This window comes from Elephantulus edwardii, unplaced genomic scaffold (assembly GCF_000299155.1).
Source record: "Elephantulus edwardii isolate Elephantulus edwardi_28Jun2011 unplaced genomic scaffold, EleEdw1.0 scaffold00278, whole genome shotgun sequence".
Lineage (NCBI taxonomy): Eukaryota > Metazoa > Chordata > Mammalia > Macroscelidea > Macroscelididae > Elephantulus > Elephantulus edwardii.
The window spans coordinates 3,538,973-3,562,378 of NW_006400028.1; the positions used below are offsets into that span (position 1 = coordinate 3,538,973).

General features: G+C 39.6%; 1 protein-coding gene across 1 annotated transcript; it reads right to left on the bottom strand.

Annotated features, from left to right (window-relative positions):
• Window positions 1-1,764: 1,764 nt before the first annotated feature.
• SPATS2 (spermatogenesis associated, serine-rich 2) lies at window positions 1,765-20,474 on the bottom strand (the record flags this gene model as incomplete). The annotated part of the gene is made up of 6 exons (XM_006900271.1): window positions 1,765-2,335; window positions 3,324-3,538; window positions 5,206-5,308; window positions 12,838-12,947; window positions 17,314-17,372; window positions 20,430-20,474. Coding segments are annotated over 6 exons (841 nt in total), but the record flags the coding sequence as incomplete, so codon positions are not given.
• Between the last annotated feature and the right edge of the window lie 2,932 nt (window positions 20,475-23,406).

Below are 23,406 nucleotides of genomic sequence, written 5' to 3' on the forward strand. Positions count from 1 at the left end.
TGAAACTCTATCCTGACCATATGGAGGTGGGCTGCTAACCTGAAGACCGTACCTCTCTAGCAGCTTGACTCCACCAGCAGTTCTGAGGAAGTAAGATGGACGGGATTTACAGCCTTGGAAACAGAACGAAGGATCAGCTCTGAGTTAGTTTCACCTTTAGAGCAATGAGGTAGGATTTGATTTTGTTTTCTCCAGTTTTAAAAATTAAAAACAAAATGCAAAGACTTTAGAATTTAAAGTTAAGGTCATAGGAAAAATCCCCCTCCAAATCTTTTGACAAACGTAGCTTCCCATGTGTCTGAGTGTGTTAAATAGTCTTGACTTCATAATCCTTCATGGTTGTTTCTTTCTCTGGATTTCCAATAACGTATTGGGTAGTAATTAATCAGGAAAGCAGAACGTTTCCCTGACACTCAGGAGACTGATGTTTTGTTGGATGAATTCCCAAAAACAGCACCTTGGAAAAAGGGCTCCCAAGTTCTCCATGAGGACCTTTTTTATTATGGAATCACACATACATACCACCCCATGCACATACTCTCATACACTGTGTTTAACCAACCTGAACCCCAGTAGCTCAGCTTCAGCTAAAGAGCCAGGGGAAGCCCTGAGGCAGCTAGGTTCTGCACGGCTGCTACTTAGAGTCTGGGTTTCAGAGTTGGGAGAACACATGCTGGAGGAAAGGGGGAAAAAAATAAAAAGCTTTGCTTTATTAAATCACAGAAGGTGCGGGTGAGTCTAAGTGGGGCTCAGAGGTCTGATACCAATGCTACAGGAGCTCAATGACACTGTTACATTCACTCCTCCTGTTCAAGGGACAAGGATGGGGTAGAGGGGTATCAATACAAGTGCTAGTTGCCTGGGAGAGCTGTTACAGTTGTGTTTTTTCTAAACTGGAAAGCAGACCTCTGCAAAATCACCATTCTTTAGCCTATGAATCGTCTCTCCTACAAGAACAGCTGCATTTGCTCATCTTGGCTTTCACATTTTAATTTGGTTTTGAAGCTAAGAAGCAGACAAATGATTTGGGAATCAGACACCCTAATTTAAGCCCAGAACAAGCTGTCCAAGTGACTTCTACCCCATGAAGCCAGAGAAAAGAGAGATAATGAAATGAATCACTTGCTTCTGTGAAACAAATGTGGGAAGATTTATGTTGTTGTTTTTATTTATTCAGCTGTAAAGACTGACTGCAGGAATTTTTTTGATGGGTAACACCTTAAATTTAACACTCATTATATTGCTATAAGTTTAGTTCAGGATCAGAAAAGGTTCAGGAAAGGAGAAGGGGGAAAAAATTCCAAACATTGAAACAGAAACATCTTTTTTGCTTTAATGAAATGCTACCTTCCCATAAGTTTGTGGTCTAAGGTAACAGAAAACATAGCTTTGAACATTTTGAAGAAACTGCAGGTTCGGCTACAGTGCCAAGTGGGAGACTGGAGCTTGATTTGAAGGTCAAACGTCAGCACCTTCTCTTGGAGCAGAGGCAGATTCTCAAATGCCTCCTACAGTTCCCACTTTTCACCAATTAAATTTCCCCTTCTCTGGCTAATCCAGAATATTGCTCCCTTATTTCCTCTCCTGGCTAAATTGTTGTTTGGAGGGAACCTGGCAGGGCTTTCTGGCTTCTGCTTACACTGGAAAGGCAACAGGTTTAGCTCTGATCCACCTGTTCCGGTGACAGCCTTAACAATGGGGGCTGCTGAGTCAGGCCCTTGGGCAACTGAAAGGTCTGATGCGCTGGGACGTGCTTATCCTCGGGGAACCTGGCAACTGTTGACTCTGTTCCTAGTGGAAATCGTCAATCAGAATCCATATCACTGAGAAAAGTAAAGAAAAAAAAGTTTCCCTTCCAAAAAGGGTAAAGAAGAAATGATGAGAAAAGACTAAAAAATATTTAGAATGGCACAAAAAGTGATATGCATAAACTTCATTTTGTTATTAAATCTAAGAATGTTTCCTAAAGTCCAGTTATCAAGTTGAGTTATGAGGAAGAGAGATGAGAAGTCAGCTAAGATCTCCCTTAAGAGTTCACAGCTTCAGCCTGAGAGGTCCTGGGTTTGCGCTGGGGGAGCCCCTTTTTGAAAGAGGGTTTGGGCGGGCTGGGCTCCACGCTGGCTCCAGTTCCATTGGTCCCTGAAGCATGAACCTGACCCCATTCAGTGCTTCCTGGTGCCTGGGCTGGAGCATTCTGGTACTTGGGAGCAGATGAATACCATGAGCTATTTCTGTAACGACCTACACCGTCATGTCTCCCTTGGCTTGTGGTTTCACTGGACTTTTGGCCTTGTGGTCTATAGCCTTGTCCTCCTCGTCTGTTCCCCGGAAATACCTAAGGACAAAAGAATACAATGCTCAAAGCAGATACCTAATTTGTTTCAGTTTCATTTATAGAAGTGTTCTGAGAGCATAACTGTGGTAGACGATGCTTGAAACTCAAGATTCACAGATACAAATTTGTCAGCTAATCCAATCTTGCAGCAGAACTGCTAATTCCTTCCCTGCTAGTTGAACTTCATGGAAAGAGTTTACCCGTCTTTAGCTGGGCTTAAAAAAAAGCTAAGAAAAGGCGAAGAACAAAGAAAACATGTTCAATGTTGCTGCAAGCCCTCAATTAGGCAAGTATCATATGCTTGAACTTGGCAGATCATAAACCATTTGGAGAGATCATGCACATTTGTAATAATAAAATAAGCACCTACTCTGCTAAATATTATAAGACTTAAATCTCACTGACGTTTAGTGCATCTTTAATATTACAACCCAAAAAGATGATGGTGTGGGATTTTATTTTTGTCCCCCAATTCCAATGCTATAGTAGTGAGTGTGAAGAATTACTGACAGCATTGCTTTGGAGTGCTATGGTGTTGGATTTTTTTCTTCAAACCAGAAACTAAAGATTACTCTTCAACTTTCTTGCTTGCTCACATTCTCTCCCTGATATAGTCCACGCTTTGCTTCTAGGGAGTTGCTGCTTTCAGATGCACTCTAGTGAGCCTGCCACTGTGGTGCTTGTCTACCCTGAGATGGGTGCATGACTCCCACTGTGACTAATTACCAGGCAATACTACCTACTGCAACTAGAATCACTGCCAAAATAAGAAAGTCAGCAGCGCTTAGCAACAGGAATTCTAAACTGGCTGGTGGTTTGGAACATACACACCAAATGCTTTCTCAGGAAGTAAGTGGAGCTGGAGGAATTCAAAGGAGGTGTGAGATGAGACTAAAGGGAAGCAGGTAATAGGCTGAGCTATTAGCATTTAAATTCTGACACTCTGGTGGCTTTTCTTGCTAACTCGTTTATGTGGAAGCTAGCTTACCTCCCGAGGAGGCTGGGAAGGCCGGCCACTGGAGTGGGTTATGGCTGCAGGAGTCTCTCCGGGTGCAGAGATTTTCTTATTAGTACTTGTAAGGCTGGGAGCAGAGGCACAGGTGGAAGAGGAAGCAGCAGAAGCATCACTTGGGTTGCTCAAAGATGCAGATGTAACAGAACTACACCGGGATCTTGTTGAATAGCTGTTCTTTGGATGTGACACTGAAACAGAAATATGAAGAGTATGTGGTCATATGATGAAAGGGCATGAAGGGTAAGGTTTCTCCTCTTCCTCCACTTCATAAAGAGCAATTTAAAAAAAAAAGAAGAGCAATTTAAGATAAAGAACTGTGTGTCAGCATAGTCAAAGAAGTCTTTATCCAAAATATTTGTTTAAGAATACTACATTTCTTTTAAACTACCATCACATACCCTCAACAACATGAAAGAGACATATAAAAGGGGTAATCGGGCTCTTTCTTCTTCAACTTCTCCCAAATCCCCACTGTTTGGTAAATGAATTCTAGAGATAGGAGAACAATTTTAAGAGAAAGATAGCCACCCGCCCATGCACTAATGACTTCCTGGCATTTTCTACTATCTGAACCTTGGCTATAGCTCTAGCAGCTCGGCTGACAAAGCTTGAGACTACAGTATGGACCATATGTTCAGTTTCCTGTGAAGGAATATTCTAAAGGACAGATTTTAGAAATCTTCGCAAATTCTTTTTAAGATATCTGAATGACACAAGGTATAAATAATGAAGATTAGCTAAATATAAATAGAACTAGCTTATTCAATAAACATTTATCTTCCTCAAATTTCTTTCTGCAAAACAGATTCCCAATTCAAAATGCCAGTCTAACTTGGAGGTGGGGAAGTAATCATATTTTCAGAAATAAATGGTTTAAAAGTCTCTTCCAGACTTTTTCTCTTGGCTTTAAGTCTTGGCTAATGATGTTCATAGTTACTACCCTAGACTCATTATTTCACTTTTATGCTGAGACAGAACAAGTTCAGGACTTGACTGATGTGTCAAATTTTTACTTAAGAAGCAACCATTTTCTCCATTTAAAGCTATTACTTAAGCACTTACGTTCCAGGCAGTAGTCCCTGGGTAGCAGTTAATGTGCTTGATTGCTAACAAAAAGGAAGGAGGTTTGTATTTCCCCAGAGGTGCCTCAGAAGAAAAGCCTGACTTTCTGCTTCTGAAGACCAGCCCTCCAGAACACAGTTCTAGCCTGACACACGCTAGGTTAACCATGGGTTAGAATCAACTCAGCAACTCGCTTACTGGGTATATGTCGAACAAAATAGGTATGACTTTTCTCTGTTTTTAAATAAAATGATGTTACCAGAGGTTAGTGTAGAGTCAAGGATTTAAGTCTGGGTGGATTTCAGATTCTCATGCTCCTCACACTGTGTATCACAGCCCTCTCAATGCAGTGAAAAACCGTAAAGGGGGGAAAAATCCTATTTAAAGCCCACTGCTGTCAAGCTGATTCGGACTCCCAGCAACCCACCCCAGCTTTCCAGGGCTATAAACCTTTATGGGAGGAAATGGTCCATCTTTCTCCCTCAAAGCCACTGGTGCATTTGAACCACTGGTGGATATGACTGTTCAGTTAACAATATGGCATGTTTATAAACTATGCCACCAGCGCTATTTTATATTTAGGGAGCTAGGAAATATTCACTGGAACCCAAATCATCTGCATCCATGGATTTTGTATGTATCTCAGGGTTGATTATCATAAAATCAAACAAACAAAGATATAAAAGTCACTGAAGAACAGTCACTGGAAAAGCAACCCGATCAGTACGTCACTCTCTCCTTAGTGGGGAAGGCTTCTCCTCACCCTCTTAACACCCAGCTCACACTGCCTCACCTTGTCCAAATGAATCAATGCTCTTCTTTAGGGTTTCTACATCACAGGTAAACCGTGCTACTCGTCCCAGATCCTCATCATATTTACGTTCACTAACAAAATGCTGGAAGAAAGGCAAAGAAAAGTCACCAGGTTAGACAAACATTTTATGTGGACCCTGCAGCTTGCTCTATGCACAGATGAAACAAAATTATTTTCAATTATCTTCTTTATTTTGCTTCAAGGTTTACTAAAATGTCATACTTAGTAAACATTAACATTAGTTAAACCAAGCAGTACCTATTTGACCAAATTAACTCACTTCATAAGACTATAAAGGTAGGCCTATTTAAAAGCTATTTATCAAATGCCATATCATAGTCAGGAATGAGGAAGAATTTATAGTAAAAGCCCGTCTTTCCACTGTTGCCTATTTTTACATTGTACCATTTTACAGAGAGGCAGAGACAGCAAAAAAAGCCCATTCAGATAGACATTTGGTGTTAAGAGTAGGTTTATTTCCTTAAGAAACCCACTCTTTAGAAACTAGGTCTTGTTATTTCTTAAAATAGGAACAATTTCTTGAGATGGAAAATCATTCAATCTTCGCAAATAAGAGTTTATGCTGCATATAATTTAATACTTTTAAACTGAGTTTAGAAGTAATTAATCCCCTGGGCCAAAACTCACTATATTCTAGAATTTGTGGGGCTGAAAATATGTTAAGAACAAATGTCTAATGAGTCTAGAATAATTTTTTCAAATGAAGAAGAGATGATTAAAAAAAGGTCTGGATATAATTTAGAAAAATTGAACTGCTTAAAGTAATCCTCTTAACAGGGGGTGGGAGTGGTCTAATCTCACTTATGATTTTCAAGTAGAATCTAGCACATCAGAGTTCTCAAGATACATCTAGAAGCACTGAAGGGGAAAGGAAAGGTAAAAATAATCTTTGGGCTTGTAAACCCTAGAGTTTCAGAATATACTGTGGCTTGGGAAATCATATGAACCTTTTGTAACAAAGCCTTGAGACATGTAATATCAGCCTTAGATTAGTTCTGAAACAAATTCTAGGGTTTGTTGAGCCAAAGACATAACAAGAATGACGGAAATAAAATTATCTGGAAATAAGACATTTAAATTGCACAGCACCCACTTATGTACACTGAAAATGTGGAGTGAAACAGATCCTTAGTCAGCCTGCAGAAATATTTCTAGCAGCTTTTCAGCCACGTGGGAAGTGGAACAGATGAAGCCTATGAGAGACAGAATTCTCATCTAATTGCAAGGGGTTTCCGGTTCTCCCAGCTGAACGAGGCTCACTGGCATCAATGTGTGGAAGACTTTCTAAAAATTTATTAATTTGAGTTAATCATAAGGTGGTAATTTAAAATTTTCATTGTTTGGCTATTTGACTCAAAGATATTCTACAGTGAAGGAGTGAGAACAGAAACACTACATAGGTTTGTATAAAAGATTGGGTCAGAGTGGGAACAAAGGTATTTACAGGTTTTAGATGATCAAGCTATTGAGTCGTAAGCGACTCGACGGCACATAACAACAACAACAACAACAACAGATGATTAAAGCTGTTTTGAGGTATTTTTTTTTCCTGTATAATTTTTATTTTACAAACGTGTTGTAAAACCTCTGCACCAAGTGCTGCTCTTATTATATCCATAAATCATACATGTTCAAAAATAAAAAGAAGTTGGAAACAGAGATTCCAACTTCCCTCATTCACATAACTGACTGTTTAAAACAGTGTCCACAACTACTTATGCATATTTCAAACTTTGTCAAGCTCCCATGCTTAGTCGCAAAAACACTGTTTTCTATTTCCTGGCCCCCCTTCCTTTTCTTGTTCATTACTGTCAAATCGGATCCGTTTGGTACAGGTAATGGATTCAAACTGTAGGCCTTCAGGATTGCAGTGCAGCTTCTTGCCACTAGGCCATCAGAGTTCCCGGTTCTCTATTTTTAACAGCTGTATTCTTTCAGAAATAGACATTAGGCTTTTCTTCTGAGGTGCCACAGGGCAGATTAAAACCACTTAGTAGTTGAGGACAGTTAGGATCAGAGTGTTCAGCCATTTGTCACCTAGGTACTCTTTACAAAACAGTTTTCACATAAGAATTGAAGAGGTATGCATGTTGAACTGGAGTAATCCTAATAAACTGATTTAATATGAACAACATCTTAACCAATTTGCTTTTTTCTTTATAAAATCTGAACGAATTAACCAACTATTCTCTCCAAACACTTAATATGTGTGAACACACTGTCTCAGGTACAGCAGCTCCTGACATTTTGACATTTTGAAGTTGACAAATTAGTGAAGAATACAGATAATTTAAATAATGAAATAATTATAAATTTATAAATATGCTATCAAAGCAGATAATACGAAAGTCAGGAAGCATGAGTAGGACAAAAGTGACTGTGCTGCTTTTTGGACAGATGGGAAAAGCACATCTAATGGCTCCCTAACAGGAGGAATAATTAAAGAGTATCTTAAATTATGCTGTTGTTGTTGTTGTTTGCCTTCGAGTTGAGCATGACTCATAATGACCCTATGAACAAAAGGCCTGAAGCCTTTCTATAACTACTGACATTTATGAAAGTTCATCGTTTCTGGAGGCATATCCTAATTATACTTACATGCAATCTATACCTAGATCAAGAAGTTGTTGTTCAAAAAGAGCAAAGGAACCCTGTATGGTTTAAAATTGGGAAAGGTGTGTGTCAGGGTAGTATCTTCTCTCTATACCTATTCAATCCATATGCTGAGTAAATCATTAAGAAGCTGGACTTTATGAAGAAGAGTGTGGCATCACGACTGGAGGAAGACTCATCAATAACTGTGTTATGCAGATGACACAAACTTGTTTGCTTGAAACCAAGAAGGACCTGAAGTGCTTGCTGCAGAGATCAAGGACTTCAGTACAGATTACATCTCAACATCAAGAAAACAAAAATATACAATAAACCAGGAGATTTAGGCCTAAAAAAATTATGTAGGAAAAAATATGTAAAAAAAAAACACCTCAGCACTAGGCCAACAGGCAACATCATGACAGATGGAGACAAACTGAAAATTGTTTATGATTTCATTTTGCTTGGATCCTCAGTCAACAACCTTAGCACCAGCCATCAGGAGATCAGGAAACTGCTGTCAAGAACTTCTCTAAAATCCTGAAGAGCAAGGAAGCCAGTTTAAAGACTAAGGTATGCCTGATTGAAACCACAGTCTTTCTAATCACCTGCTAAGCATCTGAGAGCCAGACAATAAATAAGGATGACAGGAGATTGATTAATTTAGTTGTGGTGTTGGAGAAGAGTGCTGAATATCCCATGAACTGTCAAAAGAACAAACGGATTTGTCTTGGAGAAAGTACTAGAGTGTGCCTTGAAGGCAAAGATGGGGAAGCTTTGTCTCACAAATTTTGGATCTGTTGTTAGGAGGGGCTATTCCTTGGAGAAGGATACTGTGTGCTTAGAAAAATGCAGGGCCAACAAAGGAAAGGAGGGCCCTAAATGATATGATACATTGTCTGCAGCAATGGACTCAAGTATGTCGAGGATGATGACAAAGGCGCAGAACAGGACAGACACAGTTCATATCCCTTGTTTATTGAGTTGCTATGAGTTGTACTTAACTCAACAGCACTTAACAACAGGAGGAAACTATTGTAGAAGGGAAGATCTAGTGTGATTTGAGTACAGGGACCAAAGAGGGCCTAGTGAGAACCAAGGATGGTGGTCCTTTAAAGTCAGACCATGCAGAGACTGATGGCTCATGTTTAGGACTATTGTCTTTATCCTAAAAGCAATGGGAAGTTTTAAGCAGGTCAGTGTAGCATGAGGCACAGATATGAAGAGTATGGAGAGAGGGGGTAAGACAAATAAGACAGGCAAAACCAGTTAAGACACTATTAAAGAAGTTGAAGCAAGTGATCATGGTAGTGGTACCATAATGGTGAAGATAAAGTCAGATCTGAGATTTATTAGGAGGTCAAAGGGGTAAAGTCTACTAAAATGACACTCTGACTTGTTAGGTACCACCGAGTCAAGTATGACTCATAGCAGCCCTATGAACAACAGATCTGAACCCTGTCCTATCCTGTGCCATCTTAACAATGTCTGACATCCTCAAGCCTATTGCTGCAGTCACTGTGTCACCCCACCTGGTTGAGGATGTTCCCCTCCTCTGCTGCCCTTTTACCTTCCCAAGCATGGGCCCCTCTCCAAGGAATAACTTGTCCTACCAACATGCTCAGGAACCCTCTCAGGAACAGGTTTGAGGCCTTGAACACTAATGAAAGAAGACCATGAGTTACAGGAAGATATCAAGAATATCATCCAGGAAGAGTGCAAAAGGTCACTGTAAAGACGGAGGAGGAGGAAAAGGCCAAAATGGATGTCAGAAGAGACTCTGAATATTGTACTGGAGCACTGAGAAGCCAGAGCAGAAGGAAGAAATCAAGACATTAAGGAGCTGAACAAGAGATTTCAAAAGGCTGCGTGACAAGACAAAGTAAAGTACTATAATGAAATGTGCAAAGAGCTGGAGTCAGAAAATCAAAGGGGCGGAACTCGCTCAGCATTTAAGCTCAAGGAACTGAAGAGGAAATTCAAGTCTTGAGTTGCAATGCTTAAGGATGCTTTGGGCTGAATACTGAGTGATCCTGCAAGTATTAAAAGAAGATGGAAAGAATATATAGAGTCATTATACTAAAAGGAATTGGCAGACACAGAAGAATTTAATGAAACAACATATGAGCAAGAGCCGATCGTGATGAGGAAAGAAGTTCAGACTGCTTTGAAAGAATTGGCTAAGAATAGGCTTCAGGAATTGATGGTGTACCAATTGGCATATTTCAACTAACAGATGTTGCCCTAGATGTGCTCACCAAGTTGTGCCAAGAAATTTGGAGAACAACCACTTGGCCAACTGACTGGGAGAGATCTATATTTGTTCCCATTCCAAAGAAAGATGACCTGACAGAGTATGGAAATTAACAACAGCATCAGGATGGATGGTGAAGAGATTGAGATTGTTCACAGCTTCAGTTTGCTCAGCTCCACAGTCAACACTCTTGGCACCAGCAGCCAGGAAAGCAAAAAACGTATTGCGATGGGAAAGTCGGCTGTTAGGGACCTCTCTAAAGGACTCAAGAGCAATGGTGTCTCTTTGGAGATGAAGGTGCGCCTGATACAGGCCATAGGCTTTGCAATCACTTGTTATGCATCAGAGAGCTGGACAATGACTAGGGAGGACAGAAGGAGAATTGACGCCTTTGAGCTGTGGTGCTGGAGAAGAGTACTGAATGTACCATGGACTGCCAAGAAAACAGATTCATCCTAGAGAGGGTTAAATCAGGCTACTCTTTGGAGGCAAAGATTCTGGGGCTTCGTCTGACATACTTTGGACATGTTGCAAGGAGAGACAGGTCTTTGGAGAGGGACATCATGCTGGGTAGAGTAGAGGGACAGCGCAGGAGGGGAAGACCCTCTATGAGGTGGATTGATTCAGTGACTGGGGTAATCGGGATGGGTGTGTCAGAGGCAATGCGATTGGCACAGGATAGAGCAGGGTTTAGGGCTGTTGTACATAGGGTTGCTATGAGTCGCAAACGACTTGACGGCATATAACAACAACAACAACAACATCATTAATGTCACATGCAAGCAAGATTTTGCTGAAGATTATCCAAAAACGACTAGAACAGCACATCAACATAGAACTACCAGAAGTGCAGGCTGGGTTTAGACGGGGCTGTGGTAATAAGGATATTGTAGCTGATGTTAGATGGATCTTGACTAAAAACAATGAGTACCAGAAGAATGTCTATCTTTGTTTCATTGATTACACAAAGGTATTATTTGACTGTGTGGATCATAACAAACTGTGGCTGACTGAGAAGAAAGGGAATCCAAGAACATTTGATTGTGCTACTGCGAAACCTATACTTGGACAAGGAGGCAGTCGTCAGACAGAACGGGGAAACACTACATGGTTCAAAATTGGGAAGGGTGTATGCCAGGGCTGTATCCTGTCTCCATACCTTTCCAGTCTTTATGCAGAACAGGTTATCCAGGAGGATGGGCTATATGAGGACAAATGTGGCATCAGGACTGGAGGAAGAAGCATCAATAGTCTGCATTATGCAGATGACACAACCCTGCTTACTGAAACTGAGGAGGACCTGAAGCACTTGCTGTGGAAGGTCAGGGACTTCAGTCTTCAGTATGGATTGAGACTCAATATCAAGAAGACAAAGATTCTCACCACTGGGCCGATTGACAGCATCAGGACGGATGGTGAAGAGATTGAGATTGTTAACAATTTTCATTTGTTTGGATCCACGGTCAACACTCTTGGCACCAGCAGCCAGGAAATGAAAAGATGTATTGTGATGGGAAAGTCTGTGGTTAGAGACCTCTCTAAAGTGCTGAAGTGCACATGTCAGTCTGGAGACTACGGTGTGCATGATAAAGGACATGGTCTTTACAATCACTTGCTATGCATCAGAGAGCTGGACAATGACTAGGGATGATAAAAGGAGAATAGATGCCTTTGAGCTGTGGTGTTGGTGAAGAGTATTGAATATACCATGGACTGCTAGGAAAACCAACAGGTTTGTCCTGGAGAGGGTGAAGCTGGGCTGCTCCTTGGAGGCAACGGTTCTGAAGCTTCATCCGACATACTTTGGACATGTTGTAAGGAGGGACCAGTCCTTGGAGAGGGACATCATGCTTGGGAGGGAAGAGGGACAGCACAGGAGAGGAAGACCTTTCCTTGATGAGATGGATTGATTCAGTGACTGCGGTAATGGGGGTAGGTGTGTCGGAGATGGTGATATTGGCACAGGATAGGGCAGAGTTTAGGGCTGCTGTACATAGGGTCGCTGAATCGCAGGTGACTCGACAGCACATAACAACAAACACCACCACCAACATACTCAAAGTATATGAGACAAATATTCATCACCTCTTCCTCCAAGGAGCACTCTGGCTGCACCTTCTCCAAGACATACCTGTTTGTTCTTTTGGTAATCTATGGGGTATTCAGCACTTTTCTCTAATACCACAATTCAAAGCCATCAATGCCTCTTTTGTCATTCTTAGTCATTGTCCAGTGCTCAGATGCATAGCAAGTGACTGAAAAAAATCATGACCTGAATCTGGCGTACCTTAGTCCTCAAACTGATATCATTCTTCCTCAATAATTTGGTGAGGTCCCTGACTACAGACTTTCCCAGTGCCATTTATGTTTCCTGATTTCCTGACTGCTGGTACCAAGGATGTTGATTGTGGATCCAAGTAAGATGAAGTTCTTGACAGTTTCAATTTTTTCTCCACTTATCATGATGTTGTCTACTGGTCCAGTGATAAGAATTTTTATTTTCTTGATGTTGAGATGCAATCCATATTGAAGGCTACATTTTGACTTAGGAAAAGGAAAAACTCCCTAAATTTTTTGCAGCTTGGACAAGAGGAGAGATGGCAGTATACCGAAAGATAAAGAAAACCTGGGATAAGGCCATGTTTGAGAAGACTTCAATACCTTAGATATGGCCATAAATAATGGAGATTTGTGGGATTAGATCCCCAGGGTAAGATAAAAGCAGAAATGCAATGAAGTTTTACCTTTATATCAGCTCTGAGCTCAATCAATTGCTCCTCTGACATTCGAACAGCTACATCAGTCATCTTCTTTAGAAGTTCAGCTTTCTTTTGTCGGCCAAGCAAAATTTCCACTATAGAGGAAAAAGGAATATGAATCTCATGCAGCTGCTGCTACACAGGACAAAGAGGTAGTCTAGGCCCTGCAGTATGTAATTGGACAGTCGAAGGCTTAGCTGCCCACCCATTCAGGAGACCAAAATATCAAAAGTCCAGTTTCTGCCTTCTCGTGGGAGGGTCTCTGAAAGTAGTTAAATTACAAGTATTTCTTATGGATCATATAGACTCATAAGTAATTTGGCATTTCTTTATCTTTTCCTCTGTTGTTGTTGACTGCTGTCAAGTACAACTCATAATGACTCTATGAACAAAAGACCTGAAGCCTTTCTATAACTATTGTAGTTTCTCCAGATTCATAGTTTCCATAGGCATGTGGTTTAGAAGTGGATGCCACTCCGCTTCCTCTAGGTTAAAAAAAATTGTAATAAAGTTTATCAATTAAAACAGAACTGTGCACACATAGTAAAAGTTCACCTAGAATAAATGAGTATATAAGGAAAAGTAAAAAGTTCATCTTACTTTTGATTTTTTCAGTTTCCTCCCCTAAAAACCGTTGTTAAACAGTATCTATGAAATATCATCTCACCCCAGACAGACAGCAAAATTTAACAGAACAGCAAGCAACAAATGCTGGCGAGGCTGTAGAGAAACTGGAACCCTTATTCACTGTTGGTGGGAGTGCAAAATGGTACAACCACTGTGGAAGGCTGTATGGCGCTTTCTCAAAAAGTTGCAAATACAGATACCGTCTGACCCAGAAATTCCACTACTGGGAATAAACCCCAAAGAGACAATAACTTCCACCCAAGGAGATATATGCACACTCATGTTTATTGTGGTTTTGTTCACAACAGCAAGGAGTTGGGAACAACCTAAGTGACCATCAACAAAGAAATGGATAGAGAAGCTGTGGTATATTCACACAATGGAATAATATATTACATAGAAAAACAAGGAACTCATGAAATATTATTCAAAATGGGTGACCCTGGAGGATATTATGCTGAGTGAAGTATCTCAGTCACAAAAGGACAAATACTGCATGGTGCCACTGTTGTAAAACAGGACTGATATCGGGGGTTGGGGGGAGACGGAGAAAGATGGGATAAATAATGTATACTGTATTGATGCAGATGAGGGAGAAAACTGTTAAAAAGGGATATGTGATTAGGTATTTTTGTCATTATAGGAATCAAGAACAAAGGCTGCATAGTGGAGTAGACCTGAAGGGAGGGATTGTAAAACAATGAGAGAATTTTTCTTTTATTTTTCAAAAAGAGTGAACTGAGTGGGAGGGGTGGGCAGAGAGAAAAACACAACAATGAATGAATGGGGGGAAAAAACCAAAACCAAAACGAAAAACCCAGTATCTTAAATATACTTCCAAATACTGCCTATGGATATACTACCTATATATCTCCCTTCCCCCATCCACATAAATGAGAATATATGCTCCCTTACTTTATCTTAACTTTTTTTATTTAATGTACTTTGAAGTTCATTCCACACTAAGACACAAGCCTTTTCTTCATTCTATATAAGTTACCTGGTGGTGTTCTGCTCCTTGACTTGTCAGGCAGTGTGTAGTACAGTGGAGGCTGGCATGCCACTGTGCTGCTGGAAGTTAAACTACCAGTTTTTCAAATCCCAGCAGCCACCCATCCATTATGGACAGGCTTCAGAAGAGCATCTAGAATAAGACAGACTAGGAAGCAGAAGTGGCTACCCACTTCTGAAATAGTGAATCCTTCAAATCCCTGTGAAAACCAGTGGAACATTGTCCAAGTTAGTGTCTAAAGATGAGGCCCTCAAGATTTGACTGAAGAAGAGTTGCCTCTTCAAAGGAGAGTTCACTTTAATGATGTGGATGAGGTAAAGCTTTCAGCAAGTGAATACTAAACTAACTTCTGTCGAGTTGGAATTGACTCCTAGCTGAACCTCCAGGGGCTTTTCAGAGGCTTTAAATCACACAAGAGATTTCCCTTCTTTCTCCCATGGAACCACCAAAGTAGTACCATCTTTGGGTTAGCAACACATCTCCTGGGCTAGACCACGAGAGCTTCTTTTCTATCACAGTAGGGGAGATTTTACATCCTTCTCTCACAGAGTTCTTGGTATATCTGAGAGGTGCAGCTTTTGAATTAGTGTCACTACTTTCCCATGGCCTAGGCCACCAGAGCTCCTAAGCTTGGACCAGGAAGTAGTGGTCAGAACAGAGCAGGGAAACACTGCATGGTTCAAGATCAGGGAAGGAGTGCATCCGAGATACATCCATACCTCTTCAATTTATATGCAGAACAGATTATTTGGGAATGACTGGGCTTTTTGAAGAGGAATGTGGCATCAGATTGGAGCAAGACTCATCAACAGCTTGAATTATGCATGTGCCAAGTCTTGTTTGGTAAAACTGAAGGTTAGGAATGTAATCTTCAATACGGATTGAAGCTCAACATCAAGAAAACAAAGATTCTCACCACTGGGCCAATTGGCAGCACCATGATGGATGGAGAAGAGATTGAGATTGTTAACAATTACAGCTTGCTCACCTCCACAATCTTAGCACCAGCAGTCAGGAAATAAAAAGACAAATTGCACTAGGAAAATCTGCTCAGGGATCACTCTGGAGTACTGAGAAGCAACAATGTCGGTGTACAGACTAAGGTGTGCCTGATCCAGGCCATGGTCTTCGCAACTATTTGCTATGCATCAGAGAGCTGGACAAGAATAAGGATAACAGAAGAATAATTGATGCCTTTGAGTTGTGGTGCTGGAGAAGAGTCATGAACATACATACCATGGACTGCCAAGAAAACAAATAGGTCTGTCTTGGAGAGGGTGAAAGCAAGTTTCTCCTTGTAGGTTAGGATTTTGAAACTCTGTCTCATACTTTGGGCATGTGGCCAGGAGGGAGCGGTCCTTGGAGAAGGACATCATGCTTAGAAGGGTGGAGGGAGAGCACAGGAGATTAAGACCCCAGGTGAGATGGATTGATATTGTACCTGGGACAATGGCAGGTAAGTGTGCCTGAGTGAGTGAGACTGGCTCAGGACAGAGCAGGCTTCAGAGGTGTTGTACTGTGAGTTGGAGGCAACTCAACAGCACATAACAACAACAACATTCCAAAGAGTGCCAAACAACAACAACAACAACATTCCAAAGAGTGCCAAAAAGAAGAAACAAATCTCTCTTAGAAAAAATGCAGCCAGAAATGTCTTTAGAGACAAGAATGGTAAGACTTTGTCTCACTTGTTTTGGGGCATATTATCAGAATAGGCCAATTCCTAGAGAAAGATATTGTGCATGATGTCAGTGAAACAGGGGGTCGAAGGAAAAGAGGAAGATGCTCAAAGAAATGGACTGAAAAGAGGCTGTAACAATCGACTTAAACATAGCAAAGATTGAAAGAAAAGCACAGGTTTGGGCAGGATTTCATCCTGTTGTGTATTGGGGCCCTATGAGTCATAGCAGACCATGAGGTTCATAACAACTGTACTATTCTACTGTGTGCCTATACCACAACTATTTACCAGTGTGATCCACCAGTAGTTCTCTAATGAGTATTTAGATTATTACAATCTTCTAGAGGTGCCTTAAGGACACAGTTTTAAAGCTGCTTGGCTCCTAACCTGTGGGAACAGGCTGTGACAATCTGCTTCTGTAAAGACTGTCATCTTGGAAAGCCCAGGAGGCAGTTCTACTCTGTTCTACAGGTTTCCTATGAAGTGGAATCTACTTGTTGGCAAAAAGGGTTTTGTTTCACAACCTTTCAAAAAGCCCCTTCTTTGACATACTCCTTGTTACCCAAGTTGCCTGCTGAAAGAATTGCTGGCCATTGAAACCCACCCAGCAGCTATGAAGGAAAAAGACCTAGTGATCTACCACTGTACATATTACAGCCTAGAAAATCCCTCGGGTGGTTGGTTTCATTCTGTTACATGGGGTTGCTAGGAGCAAAAAGAAGAAAAAAAATTTACTCAATTGCACTTTTAACAAGACAGGGGAAAAACCACCCCAAAACAAAATAAAGTGTTTAATCACTGGAGGGGAAAATAAAATTAAAATCTGGACACCTATAGCACATTTTGTTTTCTTAAAGCTGATGCTGTCTGTGATATCTAGAGTATGTGACGGAAGATAACACAATTATATTCTCTTACACAGTGAGCACATTCTCAATATTAAAATTAAAAAATACTTTAAAGATAGACTCATAAATCTATCCTGCTGAGAAAGATTTGCATGCTAGTATAGCGTAATTTTTTGAAGATAGTTTAAGTATATAAACTTCATGTGGCATTTATATTTTGGTTATGAGGTAGAAGGCAATGATTTTATTATTTGTTAATCGTTTTGTAAGTTGTATTTAAAGATAACTCTTACTTGCTTCAGCCTTTACTTTGTCCATTTCTGCAAGCAATGCCACTTCTCGGTCCATTAAACTAGGAAAAGATGACAAAGGATAAAAAGAATTAATGAGAAATTCATAGATACGGTGCATTTTTAACTATGAGGAAAGACTTTGTCTACTAAAAGCAAAGAATAAAGTAAACTTGAAAAAAATGAAAAATGTGGCCTTACTCTTAACAAAGGTTACATTAAGAATGGCTAAAAAAAAAAAAGAATGGCTAATAAGTTTCAAGTCCTAATGCTCTTTCATTGCTATAATACAGAAAATTAGTAGCATAGTTGAAAACCAGCAGATGGCAGTAGCAAGCTACAAAAGAACATTTCTTAGAAAATTATGCAGTCACAACAGTCCTTGTGAAAATTAGTAAGCACCTCACATTATTTGTTATTTTATACTGTGGTCTAGAAATTTTGACAGCTTTGGTTCTAATGAATTTTTACTAAGCAATACTTCTCCTAGGGCATGGTAAATTTATTTGTATATCTTAAACATTTTATCACAGGTATAGAAGTCTACTTGCATTTTATCCCTTAAATGCAGAGTAGTCAAAGGATATATATGTATATATAAATAGCAGTCAAAGGAGAGAGATAGACAAACACACAGACACACACTTCCTGGTTTCTTTTTTCTTTACTCTCCTGGTTTCTGATAAACATTTAATAGTGGTCTGAAAAGGACATAATGAAAGATTTTTGGTAGGGGTTTTGTTTGTTGTTGTTTTTTTAACAGAAAGGGAATATTAAATGAGCAATTAGAATTTTCTCCACTGCAAATTTAAATAGTAGGGGAGGGGAAACCTGACTCATAGTTGTGGAGTTGGAATCAACCTGGAGATAACCCTCCAGCAGGCTTTTAGAGGCTATAAATCTCACAGGATGAAACTGCTCACCTTTCTCCCTGGGAACAACTAGTGGATTTGAATCTCAAGTCTTTGGGTTGGCAGCACAACTCCTTACCCACTAGGTCAGGTATGTAAGAATCTACAGCTTTCAATAAATAAGGAGATAGGTTACTCTACTATTCAATGTCCAGGGATAAATAATTTTCCTATCTTATCAGTTTAGCTTGATGGTGGCAAACAAAAAAATTAAAATCTAAAATTTTAATAACTGTACAAACATGAAGTGCTATCATTTTTTTCAAATTTGGAGTTTCTTCTGATTTCTTTGAATGGGAACACACCCACTGAGTTATTAATAAAAGTTTCACTCTTTCATTTCTGATTATAAAAATAATTATCCACACACATACACACAAATATATACCTATGTTAGCACAAATTAGTTAAAATGGAGACTATAGTGTGAGATAATTTTCTAAAGCATACAGGAGAGTCATGTTCTCTTTTTAAAGCTTTTTAAAATTTTTTATTATTAATTTTAATGAACATTTACAGAGATTTTGGATTTCCACCCATTCATTGCACTTTTCTCCCTGCTTAAATTTTCTTTTTGTGTGTGTGTGTACCAACAAATCGGATCTGACTGGTACAGGAGGAGATTGCCCCTCCTTCTCCAGCAGAGCATATGGTAGATTCGAACGCGCCTCTGGGATTGCAGTGCAGCTTCTTGCCACTAGGCCACTAGAGCTCCCTGAGAGTCATTTTCTTAAGGAATAAACCCTTTTAGAGGACAGTGCCAGAGAACAACACAGTGCATATTAATAAACACATTTGTAACTAAACAAATTTGGTTGGCATAGTAACCTAAAAGTATCAGCTTGTAAAGATAAGACTGTGCTGGGGAAGAAATACTTTCTGAAGAAAGTTGGGTGTTATTTTTTTTCTCCAAACGTCAGTAATAATTGCTCTAAGAACTCCAGCAGCATTTATGCAACACCAAAAGGCAAAACAAAACCACAACCGAGATTGGAGCTGCCAAGCTTCCAGTCTGAAGTTACATGAATTAAGATGATGGACACTGTGTCCACCTGATGACAAATTCTGTCTGTCTGTCTGACAAAACTTGTAAAAATATTTATTAAAAGAAAAATGAGTGAGCTTTCGACTGCCTACAATCTTGATTATGAAAAACAAAATGTCATATGACACTTATAGCAAGGAAAAAAGTTCCGATATCATCATAATCAGACTTTTATGTGGCAATCTTAGCTGGTATGTGGCACTGTCCACACGCCATATCCACCCCTACCCTGCCACAGTGACTATCATCCACTTAAATAGCTTTCTTTCCTGACTGGTTTACTGATTACAAAGTTTTACAAAAATTCATATGGCAGTATATGGTCACCCATACAACCCCTTCATTAAGAAGTATTTTATATTTTCATGCCAAAAACCCCCAAGATCATGGAAAGGCAGTAGCCATTTCTTTCTTTTTTGTTTGCCATTTTGCCCCTTATTGATAGTGTCTATTGCAAAGCTTGTGATGTCAGTCTGGAACGAAACAGAAGAATCTGTTGGTTAACTTAAGCTGCTGGAATATTTTCTCAGAGATATCATTTGAAATTTCCCATTAAATTTTTCACAAGTCTTTAAAATACAGAACTAAATAAATGTTAAAATATAGCATCAACTTTGTTAGTAAAATGATTCAGAGTGTGTAAAAGAATGTTGTCATTTTTAGGTCATTCCTGCTAAAGCATTCAGGGGTGACATGTCAGCTATGTCATGATGTCTACAACTTCTACATGTTTTTGCCAAAATAAACACTAAGAACATACAAAATATACTAATCATTGTACTACCTTTTAACTGCTCTGTTTTCTTTAAAAAGCTGGAGAAATATGTCCATCACAAAATAGAGATGACAGGAAGAATTCAAAGTGGAAAGTAGGCCAGGAATAAGGATAAAAACAGAGGCATTTTTCACAATTAAAGAACTGACTTTAACACAACTTTCTAACAAAAAGCAATGTAAGCTAAAGTTTTCCATTTGTTTCTGAGCTAAAAAAATGGTTTCCACTATGGTTCTGTTGCCAAGAGATTCAAAAGTGCCTGGGATTTGAGGTAATAAGTTTTTAGATGCCATGACTACAAGCAATGAGTCCTCTCAGAGAGTGATGAAAGGCTCATTCAGTCTGTCAGACTTCATGTTAACTTGCTCACTCCAATACCTGAGGGGACCAAGCTCGCAACTGTTCTCTAAAGGCTTTTTTGAATGGAAATAACCTGTAATAAGCATCTGGTACACTGGATTTTAAAATTGCTCTATTTAATGAAAGTCAGCAAAATTACTGGGAGCCTGTTTGGAAAGAATTGAGATCTTATTAAGCGTGGTCCTTTTACAGTGTTGAGAATTTCTATATCCTTTCTTTGATAATGTGGGCTGTAGGCAGTTGAGCCACTAAACTCCATGGGCACATCCCTCTGGTGGTTTCAATGTTCCAGCAGGAAAAAATGGGCAAATCTCTTCCCGTGAAATTGTTGTTGTGTGCTGTTGAGTCAGAACCAACCCATATTGACTCTCCAGTAGGCTTTCAAAGGCAGTTAATTGCAAGGGAAGAGACTGCCCATTCTTCTCCACTGGAGCATCTTGAGGATTTGACCTGTGTGCCATTTGGACTGCAGTACCTTTCTTATCTCTAGGCCACTGGAGCTCCCTGGAAACCCAATGGAGGGTCAGCTATGAATTTGTTCCAACTAAATGGCAATGAGTTTGAGTTTTTTCCTTTAACTGTGAAAGATGGTTTGGGATGACTGTTATTGTTACTAAGGAAAAAGATGTGTCTGGATTTCCTTTTCTTTTCCCCAAGACTTTTTACCACCTTAACATTTGCTCCAATGGTAATTCAGATGATAAAACAACTATTTCTGCAGTATTCTTATTCACTATAATATACTGTGGTTTCATCATTTGAAGTAGCCCCTTTAATTAATTTATTTAACATATAGCTATTGATTCTAGCTGTTATCGTCAGAAATTCACTGGTACTGAAAAATTGCTGATTATCTTTTGTTCACTGTTCTTGCATCAGAAAACAATGTTATAACAAAAAAAATCTAGCAATTCATTAGCATTCTCAGAAATCTCAGCAATGATCTTAGAAAACATTTATAATTGACTGCAAAGCCAATACTCACTTTTTTTCTCCTTGAAGATATTTTCCCCTTTCCATCTAAAATAGCTTAAAAAATTACCAAAAGTTTTCATTAGCAGAAAATTAATGTTTTATTAAAATTCCATACTCTCAGGGCTGAATACAGTGGCTTACGGGACACTTAACTGAGCTTAAAAAAACAACCAAAAAACAACAAAAGAAACCCAAACAACCAAACCACTACACCAAAAAGCACTTATGAGGAAGCCAGATCATACTACACTGGGGTGAACAACTAGGGCACAACTGAAAGGAAAGAACAAACTTGTTAAATCAACTTTAGGTACTATAAACAATTTTTTTAAACTCTTAATTATGATTTAAAGTTTATCAACCATTCATATCTGTCTATCTATATATATATATCACATCAAGTACAATCCCCACACTGTATTAAACAATCTCGCTGCTTCTTGTTTTCATTCACTCCTCTATCTGGCCCTTCTCACTGTCCTAGCTGTATCTTTGGACAATGCTACCTTTGTGATCCTGTGTGGATGAGTGTTTTAAGTGCTGAGCTTCTCCCTGGTGTTACTGTTCACCTTACAGATCTATTGTTTGGCTGGAGGCGATGAACATTTTGATGAGTCCCTCTTTGTAAAGGGTCCTTTGCAAAGCACACGGCCACGTGATTGCACATTTTAGGGCTATAAGTGGCTTTTTTATATATAAAAGTGCTTTTACTATGTTTAAGAGTGTGAATATAATCCATGTATCTTGTATAAAAGGCCCTCAATGGAGTAATTTTGCTTCTTGTTCCTTTCCAGTTATCAAAAGTACCTCAATTCTAACCTAATACTAGAGGCTATATGACTCATGTTTATATTATTTATTATAATCTGCTTAAAAAACACATTAGCAAATTAGCAATCTAGATTACAAAAAAGTACAATATATAATGAAAACTCATTAAGCAACAGTCATTCTCATTATTCTAATTTCTGTATTGTGGTGGTGTTAGAGTTCTATGTGAAAATGTTATAAAATTATATTTTATAACATATATACATATTGTTGTTGTGCACTCTCAAATTGGAAATAACCTATAGCTGGTGGGTTTTCAGAGGCAGTTACTGTATGGGAGGAGACAGTCCATCCTTCTCCCGTGGAGCAGCTGGGGGCCTTGAACTGAGTGCCTTGCAGTACAGTTTCTTGTCACTAGGTCACCAGAGCTCATTCATCATCAGAGTTTTTCAATCTATATGCAAAACAGATCATCCAGGCGGCTGGGCTCTTATGAGGAGAAATATGGTATCAGGATTGGAGGAAGACACATCAACAATCTATGTTATGCTGATGACACAACCCTACTTGTTGCAATTGAGGAGGACCTGAAGCACTTGCTGAAGAAGATCAAGGACTGCAGTCTTCAATATGAATTGAAGCTGTACATCAAGAAAACAAAGATTGTTACCACTGGGCCGACTGGCAGCATCATGACAGATGGTGAAGAGACGGAGATTGTTCACAGCTTTAGTTTGCTTGGCTCCACAATCAACACTCTTGGAATCAGCAGCCAGGAAATTAAAAGATGTATTACATTGGCAAAGTCTGCTCTCAGGGACCTCTCCAGAGTACTGAAGAGCAATGATGTCAGTTTGGAGATTAAGGTGTACCTGATCCAGGCCATCATTTTTGCAATTACTCGTTATGTGTCAGAGAGCAGGACAATGACTAGGGATGATAGAAGGAGAACTGAAGCCTTTGAGCTATGGTGCTCGAGAAGAGCATTGAATATACCATAGACTACTAGGAGAACAAACAGGTTCATTTTGGAGAGGGTAAAGTCAGGCTGCTCCTTGAAGGCAAGAATTCTGAAGCATCATTTGGCATACTTCGAGTATGTTGCAAGAAGGGACTCGTCCTTGGAGAGGAACATCAAGCTTGGCAGGGTGGAGGGACAGCACAAGAGAAGAAGACCTAGATGTGATTGATTCAGTCCCTGGGGTAATGGGGGTATGTGTGTCAGAGACAATAAGGTTGGCACAGGATAGAGCAAGGTT